Source organism: Amphibalanus amphitrite, unplaced genomic scaffold (assembly GCF_019059575.1).
Source record: "Amphibalanus amphitrite isolate SeventyFive unplaced genomic scaffold, NRLGWU_Aamphi_draft 000011F_arrow, whole genome shotgun sequence".
Taxonomy (NCBI): Eukaryota; Metazoa; Arthropoda; class Thecostraca; order Balanomorpha; family Balanidae; genus Amphibalanus; species Amphibalanus amphitrite.
In genome coordinates this window covers 695,493-711,423 of record NW_024881507.1, presented here as the reverse complement: position 1 = coordinate 711,423, position 15,931 = coordinate 695,493, and the positions used below count along the sequence as shown (strand labels likewise).

At 53.6% G+C, this 15,931-nt stretch overlaps 1 protein-coding gene across 3 annotated transcripts; it reads left to right on the top strand.

Moving 5' to 3' along the window:
* Nucleotides 1-357: 357 nt before the first annotated feature.
* On the top strand, nucleotides 358-15,412 carry LOC122381859 (transforming growth factor-beta receptor-associated protein 1-like). 3 transcript variants are annotated; one of them, XM_043366589.1, is made up of 15 exons: nucleotides 358-399; nucleotides 888-1,005; nucleotides 1,415-1,558; nucleotides 2,157-2,339; nucleotides 5,754-5,990; nucleotides 6,295-6,455; nucleotides 6,696-6,834; nucleotides 7,275-7,451; nucleotides 8,405-8,569; nucleotides 12,138-12,400; nucleotides 12,797-12,998; nucleotides 13,455-13,655; nucleotides 13,806-13,963; nucleotides 14,329-14,580; nucleotides 14,833-15,412. In XM_043366589.1, the coding sequence occupies exons 2-15, from the start codon at nucleotides 931-933 to the stop codon at nucleotides 14,963-14,965; spliced, it is 2,490 nt and encodes an 829-aa protein (XP_043222524.1). In that variant the 5' UTR covers nucleotides 358-399; nucleotides 888-930; the 3' UTR covers nucleotides 14,966-15,412. The 3 variants fall into 3 exon arrangements, with proteins under 3 accessions (XP_043222524.1, XP_043222532.1, XP_043222541.1); XM_043366597.1 differs by lacking the exon at nucleotides 358-399 and adding an exon at nucleotides 433-628; XM_043366606.1 differs by lacking the exon at nucleotides 358-399 and adding an exon at nucleotides 433-632.
* Nucleotides 15,413-15,931: the final 519 nt, after the last annotated feature.

Genomic DNA, 15,931 nt, shown 5'->3' with positions numbered 1-15,931 from the left:
AAACTTGGGTTTTGAATTGCCAAACTGGATGGAAAATGAATATTGCGTTTCTTAGGTACCTACCTATAGGTTGGATATTGCCAATCTGAGGTGCGGAGTCTCGTGCGTCTTACCATTATAATTTCCGAGTGAGCGATAGCATAGTTTTCGCGTTATTCTCGGTTTTGTCGAGAAAAAAAAGAATACCTACCCAAGTACCTACCATGCTGTGTGCTGAGGCTCTGTGCCGAATATAAGAACGCAGCCCGGCTGGTGGCGTCCTCTAGGGCACAGATGACGTGGGAGCTTGTTTATAGGTGGCGTTGGATGTCTGCGTATGGTGTACCCTCCCCTTCCCCTCCCTCTAGCTTGCCTCTAGCATTATTTCTCGAGTTCCTCCGATTGTTTTGGATCACTGGTGTTAGTTGACGGACGCTGGAGTGGGCGAAGTTGAAGTGAATAGAAAACTCGTTTGGTCCATTATCATTAGCTGAATCCGTCTTTATCTCTTCCAGTTCAAGTTCAAGTTCGCTTGTCCACGGTTTCGGTTCACGTTGACGTCGACGAGTCTAAATTTCATGCAACGTTGACGTAAACGTGGATTGTTTTTGCAAACCCTATAATTTCCGTGCATGTCACACATCAACATGTAGGTTTGTACCTAGTGCATGATGAAAAAAGTCAGAATTCAGATGAAAGGTTATTCTCAGATTTACGAAGCCCACACCTATAAAACAATACTGATGCCTGACCTACCTACTAACTCAAACTTCTGAAATATTATAGTTGAATCAATAGTTTTTCCTAAAGTGAAAATGGGCTTATTCTTCATTTAGGTAGGTACCCCAGTACCAGGTATAATTGTTAATTTTCACTATTGTATTCATAAAAATGTGACTTTGTTTCAGAAAGTTGAAGTGGCAAAAAAAATACGAAGAAACGTAAATAAGGATGCCCTTTCGAGCATTTGACCTTGTGCCTGTCATAACCAGTGTTGCTCATGATGTTGGTGATCCATCCCTTAAGGTAGGTTGCTGTGATAAAAGTGCCAACTTGTATCTACCTATTAGTTTTTCTTCAACAGTTTTTTATGTTAATGCTTCTTTGATAAGAGTATATAAGAGGTGTTGATAAGAGTAGGTATCCTTACTGCATGTGCATTTGTATATTCCAAATAATGATGAATCAAAATGACAAACAAATTGTCTTTAATTCCACAATCAACAGGATTCTGCAATCTGCATGCACACAGCAGTTGTGACTTCCTGCTCACACACTGCCATACTTTTTGACTACATCCATCCCATATACCTTCACCAGTGTGACTGGCCAGGTTATTGGTCCCTTCACATTCATACAGCACCAGGCTCACTGGGCCTGTCCACATGCTCCCATGCTGGCTGACCTCTGTGTGATCTCACCACTCTCTGTCCAGGTGAGCGCGGTGGAGGCGGGCGGTGCTGACCTGTTCCTCGGCACCACCTCTGGCCTGGTGCTGCACTACCAGTACCAGGTGGACAAACATGACAGGACTGCACCACCGTCCAGCGCGCTCATCAACTTCCAGCCAGCCAGCACGGTCAGTGAGGGGACATAACAGCTGGCATTGGTGCCTCCTTATGAGATGCACCTATCTGTGCCAGCAGTGCACTACTGTGACTATTTTTGCCCACCTGACACCCTCGCTTGCAGACTCATGCAGTTATTTTGTTCTGTGTCCTGTGTGTCAGCTGGTCTAATAATGTCTTGATTCCCATACATCTGCCATTCATCAGCTGCTGTCTGTGAGTCTCGACTCTCCTCTGTCCACTGGCCGCCAGCTGTCTGTGTGTCTCGACTCTCCTCTGTCCACCGGCCGCCAGCTGACTGTGTCTCGACTCTCCTCTGTCCACCGGCCGCCAGCTGACTGTGTGTCCCGACTCTCCTCTGTCCACCGGCCGCCAGCTGTCTGTGTGTCTCGACTCTCCTCTGTCCACCGGCCGCCAGCTGACTGTGTGTCCCGACTCTCCTCTGTCCACCGGCCGCCAGCTGACTGTGTGTCCCGACTCTCCTCTGTCCACCGGCCGCCAGCTGTCTGTGTGTCTCGACTCTCCTCTGTCCACCGTCCGCCAGCTGTCTGTGTCTCGACTCTCCTCTGTCCACCGGCCGCCAGTTGACTGTGTGTCTGTGCGCGGCAGGCGCCGGTGACGGGCCTCTGCCTGGCCTCGGCTCTGGAGCTGCTGCTGGTGTTGGCAGAGGAGACCCTGGTGACACTGCACGCCGGCGCGCTGACGCCCGTCGACGGCTACGTGCGGCACCGTGGCGTCACGGCGCTGGCCGCCAACCCGGACCCGCGCACCGACGACCCCTTCTCCATACAGGTACGAACGACCCCTTCTCCGTACAGGTACGGACGCCCCGCCCGCGCACCGACGACCCCTTCTCCATACAGGTACGGAAGACCCGCCCGCGCACCGACGACCCCTTCTCCATACAGGTACGGAAGACCCGCCCGCGCACCGACGACCCCTTCTCCATACAGGTACGGAAGACCTCTTCTCCATATAGGTAGGTATCGACGACCGACTGACTTTCTTGGGGATGGACATGGCCTCTCCCGTTTCCTCCCAGCAGTGCCGACCGCAGGTTGTCTATATCCCCCCTGAATGGCTCTCAGCCCCGCCGTCGGTTGGTCCGTTTCTCGGGTCTTTATCGGCTGCCACAGGTCTGTATCTCTGCATCTGTCCGTTTCTCAAGTCTGCATCTCTGTCCGTTTCTCAGGTGTGTATCTCTGTTGTCCGTTTATAATCTGCATCATTAGCGTCGCCACGGGGGGGCAAGCGGGGCAGCTTGCCCCCCCAACCTCGGACCGGGCACCCCCTGAGATCGATGCAGATCCGATGAGATTTTCGAGTCGGGAAAAAATGGGGGTACCTTTCGGAAAATGTCTGTGAGGTCAGACTCGGCTGGAGCGTGCAGTTCAAACAAGAGTCAGAGTCGCAGTCGCCAAAAATCTTCAAGACTCCGACTCCAGACTCAGAAATGCCAATGCTGTGATTCATTCCATGTTCCTAGTTGGTTCTTTATTACATTTTATAGCTGGTTTTAATAAGTTTTGGAGCCTACTGACACATAATTTTCGTTCAAAGCGTGACACGAAATCTTCGCGGCCTTTCTCAACTCTCGCCAAATGTCTGTGACAGGCTCAACTACCGTTCAAGTGCCGCAGGGCTCATGAGCTTGCTTTTCACACAGGCTCCTAAGGAGCTCCACTGAGCCCTGAAGAAGCTTTCAGAGGGCCCAAACCGGCCTCTGAAAGTCCCACTGGTGTCCATGCTCTCTGAGGGCCCATAACAGGGATCTTTGAGGGATCGTTACAGGGATCTTTGAGGACCTTATACATTATGTAAACCTCTGAAGGGACACACGAATCTTTGAGGATGCCTTCGAAAATTTCTGAGAACCTTAATTGGCCTCGGATAGTTCAGTCGAACTTTTCAGCGACAGATTTTCGGTCAACCCCAAGCCGGCATCTGAGGGATCACAACTAACGTGCACCTCTGAGGGCGGCAACACATGTTTCTTATGTCCCTACGTAGGGTCTTAACCCGCGCCCCACTGGGGGGGCTATTTATAGCCCCCCCTCCCGTTTTTCTGCAATAACTTCCAAACCGCTTGACGTATCAACGCCAAACTTTCAGTACCTTTGGCTGCATCAATTTGACACCTTGTGTCAAAATTTGAACTTCTTACCTACCATAGTCGGCCGGAAATGACGTCAGAGTGACGTCATGTTCGGCCGATTTCGACGCAAAACATTGAACCACGGCAATCGCTCCCAAGAGCTCAGTTTTTAAGCTAGATCCAATTTCTTTGCATGAGAGGACTCAGAATAGACTGCACTATCAAACTGCTATCTCGGATTTTCGAATTTCTAAAAAATTCGGAAATTTTATATAATAAAACTCAAAACTTATATTTTTACATTTTTTTCAAAAATTTATTGACTTTTCGAAAAACCGGAATATATGTGATAGAACGCATTATTATGACCAACTCTAGCAAGTTTTAGCTAAATATCTTCAAAAATGGCCAAGTTATACGCATTATTGCAAAAAATTAACAATTATTAATTTTTCAAATCAATTTTTCAGCATGAATTTGACATCGTACGCCAATATAAATAGCACCATCGTGCTCCTGAGCTCAAACTGCATCCAATAGACACCTTTTGTGTTGAAAAATTTTAACTTCAAAATTTGACCTTTTTTGACCTGAAAGTGACCTGACCTGAGCTAAATTTGACTCAAAATGACCTCGAATGACACAGACGACATCAAATTCGAAATCTCTGACCTAAATGGACCATAAAACATGTGTCACGTGACCGACGGATGATATAATATTTTCGTGACCTGTGATGACCTGACCTTGACCTGAAAATCAAAGTACAAGTTTGGTACCCTCAGAGTATCTAGAGCATCTGTTCACGAGTGTGTGAACCAAAAATGAGCCTGATCTGACTTGTAAGACGGCGACCAGAGCCCAAAACGTGAAGAAGCCAAAATGCTAATAATTTTTACTTTGACCTGACCTGTGACGTCATCGGTGACCTCGAGGTCAATGAAATTAGGTTTCGCTCGACAGTTTTTCCAAGGCTATCAGACGCCGTTTGAATTTTGACGATCGGCCCAGTAGTTTCGGAGTTAGGAGGGGGGGCTATGAATAGCCCCCCCCCCCCCCCAGTAGGGCGTGTTATACGCAGACCCCAGTGGGGCGCGGGTTAAGGGATTCGACACAGACCGCGACGGTTCACACTGTTATCCGAGGGCTCCAGGCTTACCCTGGGCCCAGTCTCTTAGCGCCCGCCGACTACACTGGCTTCTGTGGGTCCCACCTTGGGCTCGGAAAGCCCCAAAGCACCACATACACGTAAATATTTGGGATGACCCACGCCGATCTCAGGTGTCCTAAGCAGGCTTCTGAGAGTCCACACTGATCATGAGTGGCCTGAAATGGCTTGGAAGTCCCAAGCCTATCTCTAAGGGATCCCTTGCCGCTATGCCGTGCGTAACGTTTGGTTCCGTTAAACATTTTTTGTTCACGTTTGCAGCGCTTCCCTCCACACGAAAAACAAGAAACGTTTTGTTCACACTCGAGTGAACAAAACACTTCCTCTCACTGGAGCAAAGATGAATTATTTCCGATTCACACTTCCGAGATTCACTCTCAGTCTCCGGCGAATGCCCAACTTCGCTACAATCGGCGGCTGGGATAAGCCCTATGCATTTCACGTAAAACCTCTGCATGCATGCGTGAATGGAGGTTTTAGCAGGGTGATCGGATTAAATGGAGCGTTTGTCACCTTTTTCTGGGTAATGATCATGAGCGACGAGAGTCTGCACAAGGGCCCTCTGCAGTGCGTCGGCACTGTAATTCTACCGGTCGTTTTTGTCCAGAAATTTGAAAATTTCGAATTTCTCTGTAAAAAAGTTGCATGTCATAGCTAGAAGGAAAACTTTGTCGCCATCGAATTCTTCGCACCATTGCGCGTCGAACGATATGTAAAACGAGTGAGTAACGACTGGGGAAAGGCAAGATTTAACACAAAAGTTGATTTTGCCCCCCCAACCGAAAATCTCTGGCGACGCCTATGATCTGCATCTCTCCATCTGTCGTCCCCCAGGTCTGTATCTCCGTCTGCACGTTCTACAGGTCTGTATCTCCGTCTGTCCGTCCCGCAGGTGTGTATCGCCCGCCTTAGGTCTGTATCTCTTCGTCTGTCCATCCCGCAGGTGTGTATCGCCCGCCGGCGGCAGCTACTGGTGCTGAACGTCACCTCCTCTGGTCTGCACACGGTGCGCGAGCTGGCCGCGCCGGACCGGGTGCGCGCGCTGGCCATCAGCGGAGACGCCGTGTGCGCTGCCGCCGCCGGCCACTACCTGGTGTACCGCGTGTCGAGCGGCCGCACCCAGCCGCTGTTCGAGTACGACCCGACCCTGGTGCGGCCGATGGTGCGCAGCGTACGGAAGGTGAGCGGAACTGGGAGCGGGGAGGCGGGAGGTGTAACCGGTGGGGCTGCTCGAAGGGGTGACGTAAGCTTCTCGTGGACAAATGGTATATTTTTTTACTCATGTCGATTTTCCGCTGTTATTTCTTATTTCTCAAGACAACAATTGCCAGTTTTTAGCCAAAACAGGTCATTAGGTGACATGTATTTCCGCAGTAGCGGTTCCTTTTACGTCTGCTGCGGTGGAGGGTTGAATGCTCTGCCGTTTCTCGGACAGTCGAATACTCGGTCTGGTTCCGTGATCAGTCTGTTGTCTGCGTCCGCAGGAGGAGTTTCTGGTGCTGGGTCCGGCCGACCTGGCCATGTTTGCGCTGGTGACGGGGACCTCCCAGCGTCCGCCGGTCCAGCTGAAACCGGGCGTCAGTCACTGGACGTACCAGCACCCCTACATCATCACATCAGACAGCGCCGGCATCACACTGATCAGGTGGGTGCAGCATCGGGGCACATCAGTCGATCTGTGAGGTTAGCACTACAATGTCAGTGGGATCAGTAGAACCAGGAATATCATCCCTGGCTTCCCTGCTAGTTAGTACGACTTGCTCCAGGATAACCGACTGTTGACAGAATTTTGTGACAGCGTTGACGCAGCTCGTTTCCACCCCCGTGCCCCTCAGTGTGGTGGACAAGGGTTGACGCAGCTCGTTTCCACCCCTGTGCCCCTCAGTGTGGTGGACGACCAGCTGCGCCAGGAGCTGGCCGTGCCCGAGCCGGCGCTGCTGGACAACTTTGACGGCACGCTGCTGGTGTGCGCCGGCTCCACGGTGCTCTCACTCTGCCCCGTGCCCTGGCATGAACAGGTCAAGGTCAGTGGGGACCCTTAGTGGAGCCAGCGTATGTAACTGCGTACAGCAGCTGTTAAGACTGTGGTGCAAGGTGGCGCTTGGACTGGCTTGGGACAAGGCTGAATTTCCTTGAGTGATGGGACAGCATTGAGGGCCCACACGGGAGTTTCCTGGAGTTTTCACTTGCCGTGAAACACATCGCATATGGTGCTGTGTTTTATTCGTGGCACTATTTTCCGAACTAAGTTGAGACTTTCTCAGATGTGTTCCAGTCACATAGCTTGCATCGCGACCATACCCGTGACCCTGACCGTGGCTCTACTTCGGTTGGTAGCCTATCCTCTGACTTGCCCTTTGACGCGTTCCGTCCGCAGGCGCTGTTGCGCTCCGGTGACCTGCCCGGTGACCTGCCCGGTGACCTGCCCTGTGACCCGCCGTCTGACCCCGTCCCTCGGTCGCAGGCGCTGGTGCGCTCCGGTGACCTGGAGGCGGCCGTCAGTCTGCTGGACGGGTCCGCGGCCGCCGACCCGTCCGCCGCCGCGCCGCTCTGCCGTCTGATCGGTCTGTCGCTGCTGGCGGCCGGCCAGACGCGGCGCGCCTCCGAGCTGCTGCTGCGCTCGGACCTGGAGCCGGCGCAGGTGGGCCGCCCCCCCCCCCCCCCCCCCCCCTCCTACAGCCATCGCCGGGGAGCTGATACAGGGCGCGTAATGGGGCGGGCTGTGATGTCGAGAGGCACAGGTGCTTCGAAGACAAGGCGGAGATAGTAGTGCGCTGTCTGTGGCGAATGTCAATTTAATGCGTTAGTGTGTAAGCGTTGGCTTATTTCAGATGAATCAATCTTGATCACTGTGTTCACCATTGATTCAGCTATGAATAATGTGCTGCCTGTTGTAGGATAATGTTTTACTTCAATAATAAATATGGGTGTCTAAACTGATGCGATCTAACGTATTGTGTCCAGAGCTGCTGTGTCTGCCATCGTGTGTCCCCAGTTGCTGAGTGTGGTGTACCCGCAGTACACTGAGTTTGTGCTCCGTCCTGTCCCCAGCTGCTCAGTCTGGTACCGTTGTGTGTCCGTAGTACACTGACTGTGTACCGTCCTGTCCGCAGCTGCTCAGTCTGGTACCGTTGTGTGTCCGCAGTACACTGTCATCTACCGTCCTGTCCGCAGCTGCTCAGTCTGGTGTGTTCGCGGTACACTGATGGTTACCGTCCTGTCCGCAGCTGCTCAGTCTGGTGCCGGCCGTATTGTGTCCGCAGTACACTGACTGTGTACCGTCCTGTCCGCAGCTGCTCAGTCTGGTGCCGGCCGTACTGTGTCCGCAGTACACTGACGTTGTGCTCCGTCCTGTCCGCAGCTGCTCAGTCTGGTGTGTTCGCGGTACACTGATGGTTACCGTCCTGTCCGCAGCTGCTCAGTCTGGTACCGTTGTGTGTCCGCAGTACACTGACGTTGTGCTCCGTCCTGTCCGCAGCTGCTCAGTCTGGTGCCGGCTGTGTGTCCGCAGTACACTGACTGTGTACCGTCCTGTCCGCAGCTGCTCAGTCTGGTGTGTTCGCGGTACACTGATGGTTACCGTCCTGTCCGCAGCTGCTCAGTCTGGTGCCGGCCGTGTGTCCGCCCGGCAGCCCGGACCGCGCCGCCGCTCTGACGGCCGAGGTGCCCGCCCTGACGGCCGTCCCGGACGACCAGCGGGCCCAGTTCCTCCGTGAGCACCTGCTGAGGGCGCGTACCCACTCGCCGCTCCGGTCCACGGTACGTGTCTGCGTCTGACGGAGGGGGCCGGGCCAGGCCCTCCGCTCGGCGATACATAACGAGACTGGGGAAACGCACATGATTTTAAGGAGGCACTTACTTCAAGCATACCTTCTCGAGCACTGGGGTACTAAAATTTAAGGACATTGTTCTGTGCTCACATGGAGTCCTAGTTGCATATATCAGCAACGGTGGTATGGTATCGATCGCAGTATATTGTAGTTTCGAGCTTACGTGCATCAATATTTAGGCTCCACCACTTGGTTGTGAGCATCCACACACATTACACAAGCACCTTTACAAACTGTGTGTATGTTTATTTCGGTTGTGGATATTGTTTTCAAGACGTAAATAATCCGTGGTCTTTGGCCTTTGGCTACATGATTTGGCGCAGATATGACTGCATCCACCTTCTACTTTCGTCTGGTATAGCCGGCGTTTGGATTCGTTTTTGTGTATATCCGGTTCAGTGTTTGTGTGTTGTCACGCAATCTTGACAAACAAATATTGTTTTGCATGCACCCAAATTTTATTAAATTGCACTGGATTTACTCAGGAATCCAGCCAAAACAAAAGAGATGTCCTTGAAGCCGAGACGCCGGGCGATGTCCAGCTGAGGCCGAACCCTCTGCGTGCAGTATGAGTTACTGCATATGCTAGGTAGCTGCGACCTGGCAGGCAAAGTAATGGTCGTATTCGTCACAAACCTCATCGGTCCAAAAACCGATGTTGCCCAAATAGTTGATGCTTACACATATGCCATCCCCGCGTGCGTTCGGATCATCCTCAAACCACAGGAAGAAGTCTACCGGAGATCCGTCTTCCCACGCCCAGTCTGCATCTTCGTCAGGTCGATGAAGGCCCAGCCAGGTCCAAGTTCCGCCGGTTAACTCCTCGGCAATGAACAAGTCAACGTCCAGGTCATGAATAGACACCGCATTAGCGTTTGGCATCATGCTCCTGCAAGCAGTGCCCACAGAGTGGCCGAACAGCTTGAAGTCCGACATCCAGTAGCACTTGCTCCCGTACTGCTTCCATTCTGAGTTTGGACATCCGGCGGTGACGACGGCTGCCGCTGTTGTCAGCACCATCACACGCAAGCCAAAGCCGGACACCATGGCGACGGCCGACGGAAATTCAGAGACGCCCGTGTCCGCGCTGGCGGTGGCGCGTCGGCTGACGGCCGACGGGAGTTCAGAGACGCCTGTGTCCGCGCTGGCGGTGGCGCGTCGGCGTCGTACGTGCACCCCGGGACGGCGGGGGCGAATATATAGCGGACAGGTCCGGGCGCCACCGCGCCCTCCTCGGCCCGGCCGGCCACCCCAAGTGGCACGCTCCCCGGGACGGCGCCCTCGACCCGTGGGCCGCCAGCAACTGACGACAGGACTGCCGCCGAAACTGGGGATCCACCGAGATTAGTGTATCTTTGCAGGAAGTCGCACATGGCCTTACAGGCTGGTGATTTAGATTGCGGGGGAGACTTCGCAACTGTTAGTTCGTGTGTAAAAACTACATCAATTTTCTAGCTTTCCCTCAGAATGTCAATGTGGTAGATCTGACTTCTGAACGTACTCGACTGCTGGTTGTCATGGTTGAAACGACATAAGTGATAGCCACCTAAAAAAATCTGTTATCGTTTTCTTCAGCTTGCTACTCCTGGAATTAGCATGCTGTTGATTAATGTTTTGGCCCATCAGTGGAGGCGTCACGAAATCGCTAGCAATTAGTTCTTTCCTCCCAGTTCCCCTGCAGTTCCTGATCTCATATCTCGCTCAAATTAGGCAGAGTTTGGTCTGACTCTGGGTTCTAAACGTCTGCTCTAACGGCACGCAAACGTCTTGACACCATAGAGCACGACGCACAAATAATTTAGACGTCCTTTATGTTTTAATTCTCCTCAGTCAATGGAAAACATGAACTCAGACTGAAGCTGCTGTGGTGAGCGACTTTGCAGTGCAGTTGCCGACGGGTGGCGCCGTTCCCAGGTGTGGCCGGGATGGGGCCAGATAGGCCACCTTCTGTGTGCGCAGCAAAGCCCGAGTCGCGCCCGACGGCACAGATGTGGGGTGCAGGCCCACTGATGCGCCTTTGGAGCCCCCAGCTCGTTGTCCTGCCTTGACCGGAATCAATCTGGTGCCAAAAAAAACGCGGCTGAAATCAACAACCAAACAGTTGAGCACGGTAGGCGAGACGATTTGCCCTATGTCATGGCGTTATTTCAGCCGAGAAGTCCCGTCGAAATGTGTAAGTGTGCTGGACCTGGTAGTTAGCATATCTTCGGAACGGACAGGAAAGCGTCACTGGCGTGTAATGGATGCGAATATTGCCTCCAGGTTCCCAGAATTTATCCATTTTTATATAATGTTCTCCTGTATATTCTTTAGGTAGAGGTGAATTAATAATTTCCAGAGGTAGTGCAACTTAAGAGTTCCAGTCTCTTTTCCTTCTTCTGTATCGGGCTGATATGTCTGGAATAATCGTCATGTGATAGTGGGTGGTTCTACTGCCCCTTGCCAACGACTATTTTTTCGTCAGCAAGTGCTTAAAGGTAGTGTGCCAGCTTTCTTGGACCGTATGGAGTTAATGGCCCAGATAAGGAGAACCGGATTTTTAGAACTTATCCATACCTTCAAAACTCATGGAAACGTCTTAAATTCTTCAAATTTTGAGTACCCCAGTGCGAAATTCGCCCCGACGGGTTGTCGGTCGTACCCCAACCACATTTCACACCACTATGAACAATAAATGCACACACTGAAATCGCTATTACCGATATGCTCATCCAATCAAGTTTCGATAAACCCGTTCATCATCATCTCCTGCGGTTTCGAACACGCCTGTTAGGTGGCTTCTGATGCTCGTCGAGGTCGGAATTTCCAAATACGCGTGGTGCGTCGGGCCGCGCGCTCTGACTTCGGCCAAGAAAAATGCGTCAGCTGATCATTGTCATTTCTGCCACTTGCGTGTGGTGAAATGGGGTCATAACTTATAAGACGGCTTTTTCATATCAATTATTTTACATAAAATCATATTTCAAACCATAAATAATGTTCGACAGCCAAATAAAAGAAACAATACCAATACGGGCTTACAGTTTAAGGCTCGACATTGTGTTGTCTACGATTAGACAGCTGATAACTCATTCCCGTACGTCGTATGGTCGTAACACTATAATGACCTTTGCTTATTGTCACAAGTGCGCCGCATTCGCGATTGTTGCCCGACGCCTGTTTGCAGGTGAGCCCACTACAGTTGTTATACATATCTAAAAACCGAAAAACTTTTAGGCGAAAAAGGCACTATTCCAGGCCCATTTTTGATTTTTTTGCGATATTAGGTAAAAACAGAAGCTTCTTATCCTAGGAAAAATAAAATGGGAAATCTTTCAAAGGTGGCACACTACCTTTAAGTACAAAGTTCACATGTAGACCATGGCCAAGTGCCTGATCCTGCCCTGTCCTGCCCTACCAATTGTTCCCTGTCCGATGTCGGACACGGGTGTGGTGCTGTCCTCTTTCCTCCTCCCCTCTCCCCTCTGATCCCCTCTCTCTTCTCTCTCCTCCGTCAGGCGGTGGACACGGGTCTGGTGCTGCTGCTGGCGGACCGGCCACCGGAGCTCGCCTCCTTTATCGCCGAACAGCGGCCCGTCTGTGACCCGGAGCGGTGCCGCGAGCCGCTGACCGGCGCCGGCCTCGCCGCCGAGCTGGGGCAGCTGCAGCTGCTGGCCGGAGACGGCGAGGCCGCGCTGACCCTCTGGGACGGCGTGCTGCAGCGCCGCCGGCCGGGGGACGCCGGCGCCGCACTCCGCTACATGGTCCAGGCGCTGACCAGGTGAGCGGGGATGTGACGGTGGCACGGGGCAGGTCAGCGGCGGCCTCCGCTGCTCATTGCTGGTGCATGGTGGCCGAGGGTGTTCATATTTAAAGTTTGAGTCTGTATATCTACTGCGAGCTGTGTTGTTAGAGCCGGTGTTTTCCAGAAGGTATGTGGCAGCGGACGGGGCCAATTCTTCATAATCACCCGTGATCCCTCAGTGCAGTGCATCCTGGGAGCTGTTCCCCGTACCCTAGCCAAACTGACCGCCGTCCCTGTACTCCTCTCTGATACAGAGAGTCCCCCCGTCCGCTGACTGTCTATGTCCCCCACAGCGCCGAAAGCCCCTCCACTGACTGCCTCTGTCCCCCACAGCGCAGAGTCCCGTCCACTGACTGTTCATGTCCCCCGCAGCGCCGAGGACCTGGTGTGGGTGCGCCGGTTCGCCGACTCGGTGCTGGAGCTGGACCAGCAGCTGGGAGCTGGGGTGTTCACCGGCCGGCCCGAGTCGCTGCCGGCGCTGTTCAGCTCCGAGGAGGTGTGCTCCTTCCTCCGACGCTACCCGACCGCGCTGACACTCTACCTGGAGTACCAGGTGTTCACCAAAAGGGCGCAGGTGAGAGGGGCGCGCCCACGGGCGGAGAGGCGGTCCGCAGTGTGGACTGTAAAAGCTGCACTCTGGATGTTGCCGCAGATAAACGCCGCTTAGATTTCCACGCTACATTCTAAAGCATTTGGGAATCGGTGAAGGTTTTCATTGTTCATCCATCGCAGTGGTTAAAAGTAATCTTAGTTAGATGACTTGTGCGTGATTCTCCCATTCACTAATGAACAACCGTGATGTCAGCCCTTGCCAGTGACCTGACCCGACCTGACCCGACCTGACCCGACCTGTGACCGCAGTCGGAGTGGCTGTCCAGTGTCCACCCAGCTGGGCGGCCTGTACCTGGACCGGCTCAGCGACCTGACCCGACCTGTGACCGCAGTCGGAGTGGCTGTCCACCCAGCTGGGCGGCCTGTACCTGGACCGGCTCAGTGACCTGGCCTGACCTGACCCGACCTGTGACCGCAGTCGGAGTGGCTGTCCACCCAGCTGGGCGGCCTGTACCTGGACCGGCTCAGCCAGAGTCGCCAGCTGGGCTCGGACGAGGCGGAGCCGGCCAGCCGCCTGCTGTCGCTGCTGCGCTCCCGAGCCCCGCTGCGGGTGGCCGCCCTGCTGCACAGGACGCTGGCACTGCAGCTGGACACCCACTCGGCACACCTGTACTGCAGGGTAGGTACTGGTACTGCTCCCAGTGACCATTTCTACTACAGGGTAGGTAGGGCTGTACTGGCATCTGTTTGAGCTGTTACCCCTATTTTTTAGTTTTATGTTTGTGTCCCCCTGCCCGCCCGCTCTGACTCCCCCTCCCTCTGTGCTCAGTCCGGTGAGTACGAGAAGGCGCTGGAGCTGGCGGCGCGGGCCGAACCGGCCGAGGCGCTCACCTTTGTGCTGGAGGTGGCGCCCGAGTCGGGCTCAGCGCTGCGGCGCCGGCTGCTGCACCATCTGCTCGACATCCACCTACGGCCAGAGAACGACAAGTGGGTGCCGAGACGGGCCCGAGCTCACCGGACACGACTCGAGCAGAATATGTGAACTGACGCGGCTCAATCAGCTGTCCTGCATTGACCTGGCTCAGCATTTCTCGGCTCAGTATGGCAGCTCCGGCTTTGAATGATGAAGCTGATATGGTTTGTTGCTTTGATTTAGAGGAAAGTCCCAAGCTTTCGTTGTAAGAAGCTTCAAATCAAAACAAAACAAAGTGTAGGGACTCTTCCTTCTCTTGCTGAAGTTTGACAGTATTGGTGTGACTGAGCGTACAGACCGTCTCGGACCTGTCTGAGACCGGCGGACCCTCCCACCCTACTGAGTGCTACTGCTGACCTCCCCCTGTCTGTGTCGGCAGCGTGGCGGCGGCGCTGGCGCTGCTGAGCGGCGCGCGCGCCGCCGAGCTGGAGCCGCGCCGCGCGCTGGCCGCCCTGCCCGACGGCTGGTCGACGGCCGTGGTGGCGCCGTTCCTGGTGGCCGCCCTGCGGCGACAGCTGCACCGCCACCACGCCGCCCAGCTGAGCCGACAGCTGGCCAGGGCTGAGAGCAGCACGGCGCGCGCCGCGCTCACCCGCCACCAGCGGCGCAGTGTGGCCGTACCGGCCAACGCGTGAGTGGAGACTGGGGGAGCGGGGTCTGTCGCTCATGGATTATGTCCAGTGGGTCTCTGCTGATTGCGTGTCCTGATTTTGATTACTGTGTTTCTATCGAGCGACATGTTTCACCAGCTTGTGTCAGCTCAGCTTTTTTGACTAATGTCGAATGCCTTTCCAAAGCTCAGTATTGTAGTCACCAAGATTCTTTCCCGAACTGGCGAGGTAATAATTGTGTGTGTTTGCGACTTCCACTCTGTTGCCCACAGGTACTGTCCAGTGTGTCACAAGGCGCTCTCGGCCGAAGCTCTGTCCGTCTACCCCAACGGAGTGACGGTGCACCCGGGCTGCGCGGCCAACCCTCGGCGCTGTCCGGTCACCGGTCAGCTCTACAGCGTGTAGCCAGCGCCATCTGTGCGCCGGTCAGATAAACACGATATATGTAGGTGTCGCCAGGTGCGTGATCTGCCACTTGTTTTGGGCCAAAGGTGTATGCGACGCTCAGTGGAAGGATGAACATCGAAACCAATTTATTTAACGAAGCTCTTACAGTTTTGAATGATTTGCCTTGTATACAATTACTGGTATAGTGGTTTCCAAACACGAAGAGTTGTAAGGTCATGCAGGTGTGACAGGTGGCACAGCACTTTGTTCTCCTTTTGTAGTCCCGATCCGCGATAACATAAGCTTATCTAGTTTATGTTTATATGCTTGCATATTTAAATTCTCGGCCCTGTATGAACGAATTTTTGGGATTTTTTCCGGGCCCTCGTTCGTCAAAGTTATTCTCTCATATCATATCATTGTACTTCATTGAGGCTGGTGGACCGTTAGCGTTCGTGGGAATTATGTATCTGTTACGGGCCAAGTGCGAAGGCTAGTCCGTTTGCGAACGGACTAGTCCATTCGCGAATGGACTAGGCCGTTTGCGAATGGCGGTCCGTTTGCAAACGGACTAGTCCGTTTGCGAATGGTCGGCCATTCGCGAATGGCCTAGGCCGTTTGCGAACGGACGGGTTTGTGGCGTTGCACTTAGCCGCCGGAAGCATGGATCCTCGGATTGGGGTACGATTCCGAATGAATGGGGGACCGCTGGTCGATGCAGGGGCATCGCCGACGGGGGGGGGGTCGGAGGGGTCCGGCCCCCCCCCCCCCCACACACACACACATTCTTGAAAATATGCCGGTCCGACGCCCCCCCCCCCCCTCCCCCCACACACACACTTTTGGCCACGAAAATCGATCAAGAATAAAATAAATATTTTAAAAACGATTTTGGTGCATTCTCAAAATAAAATTGTCTAAATCCGAGGAGTTTTCAGTATTTGGTGGGGATTACTTTGACTGACCGTCCGACCAGATCCCCTA

Bases quoted from the DNA above. Each gene is read 5' to 3' on its own strand.
- LOC122381859 (XM_043366589.1), top strand. From the start codon at position 931: ATGCCCTTTCGAGCATTTGACCTTGTGCCTGTCATAACCAGTGTTGCT. The intron at 5,991-6,294 runs GTGAGCGGAACT...CTGCGTCCGCAG, and splicing joins TGGTGCGCAGCGTACGGAAG to GAGGAGTTTCTGGTGCTGGG. The intron at 13,964-14,328 runs GTGGGTGCCGAG...CTGTGTCGGCAG, and splicing joins CTACGGCCAGAGAACGACAA to CGTGGCGGCGGCGCTGGCGC.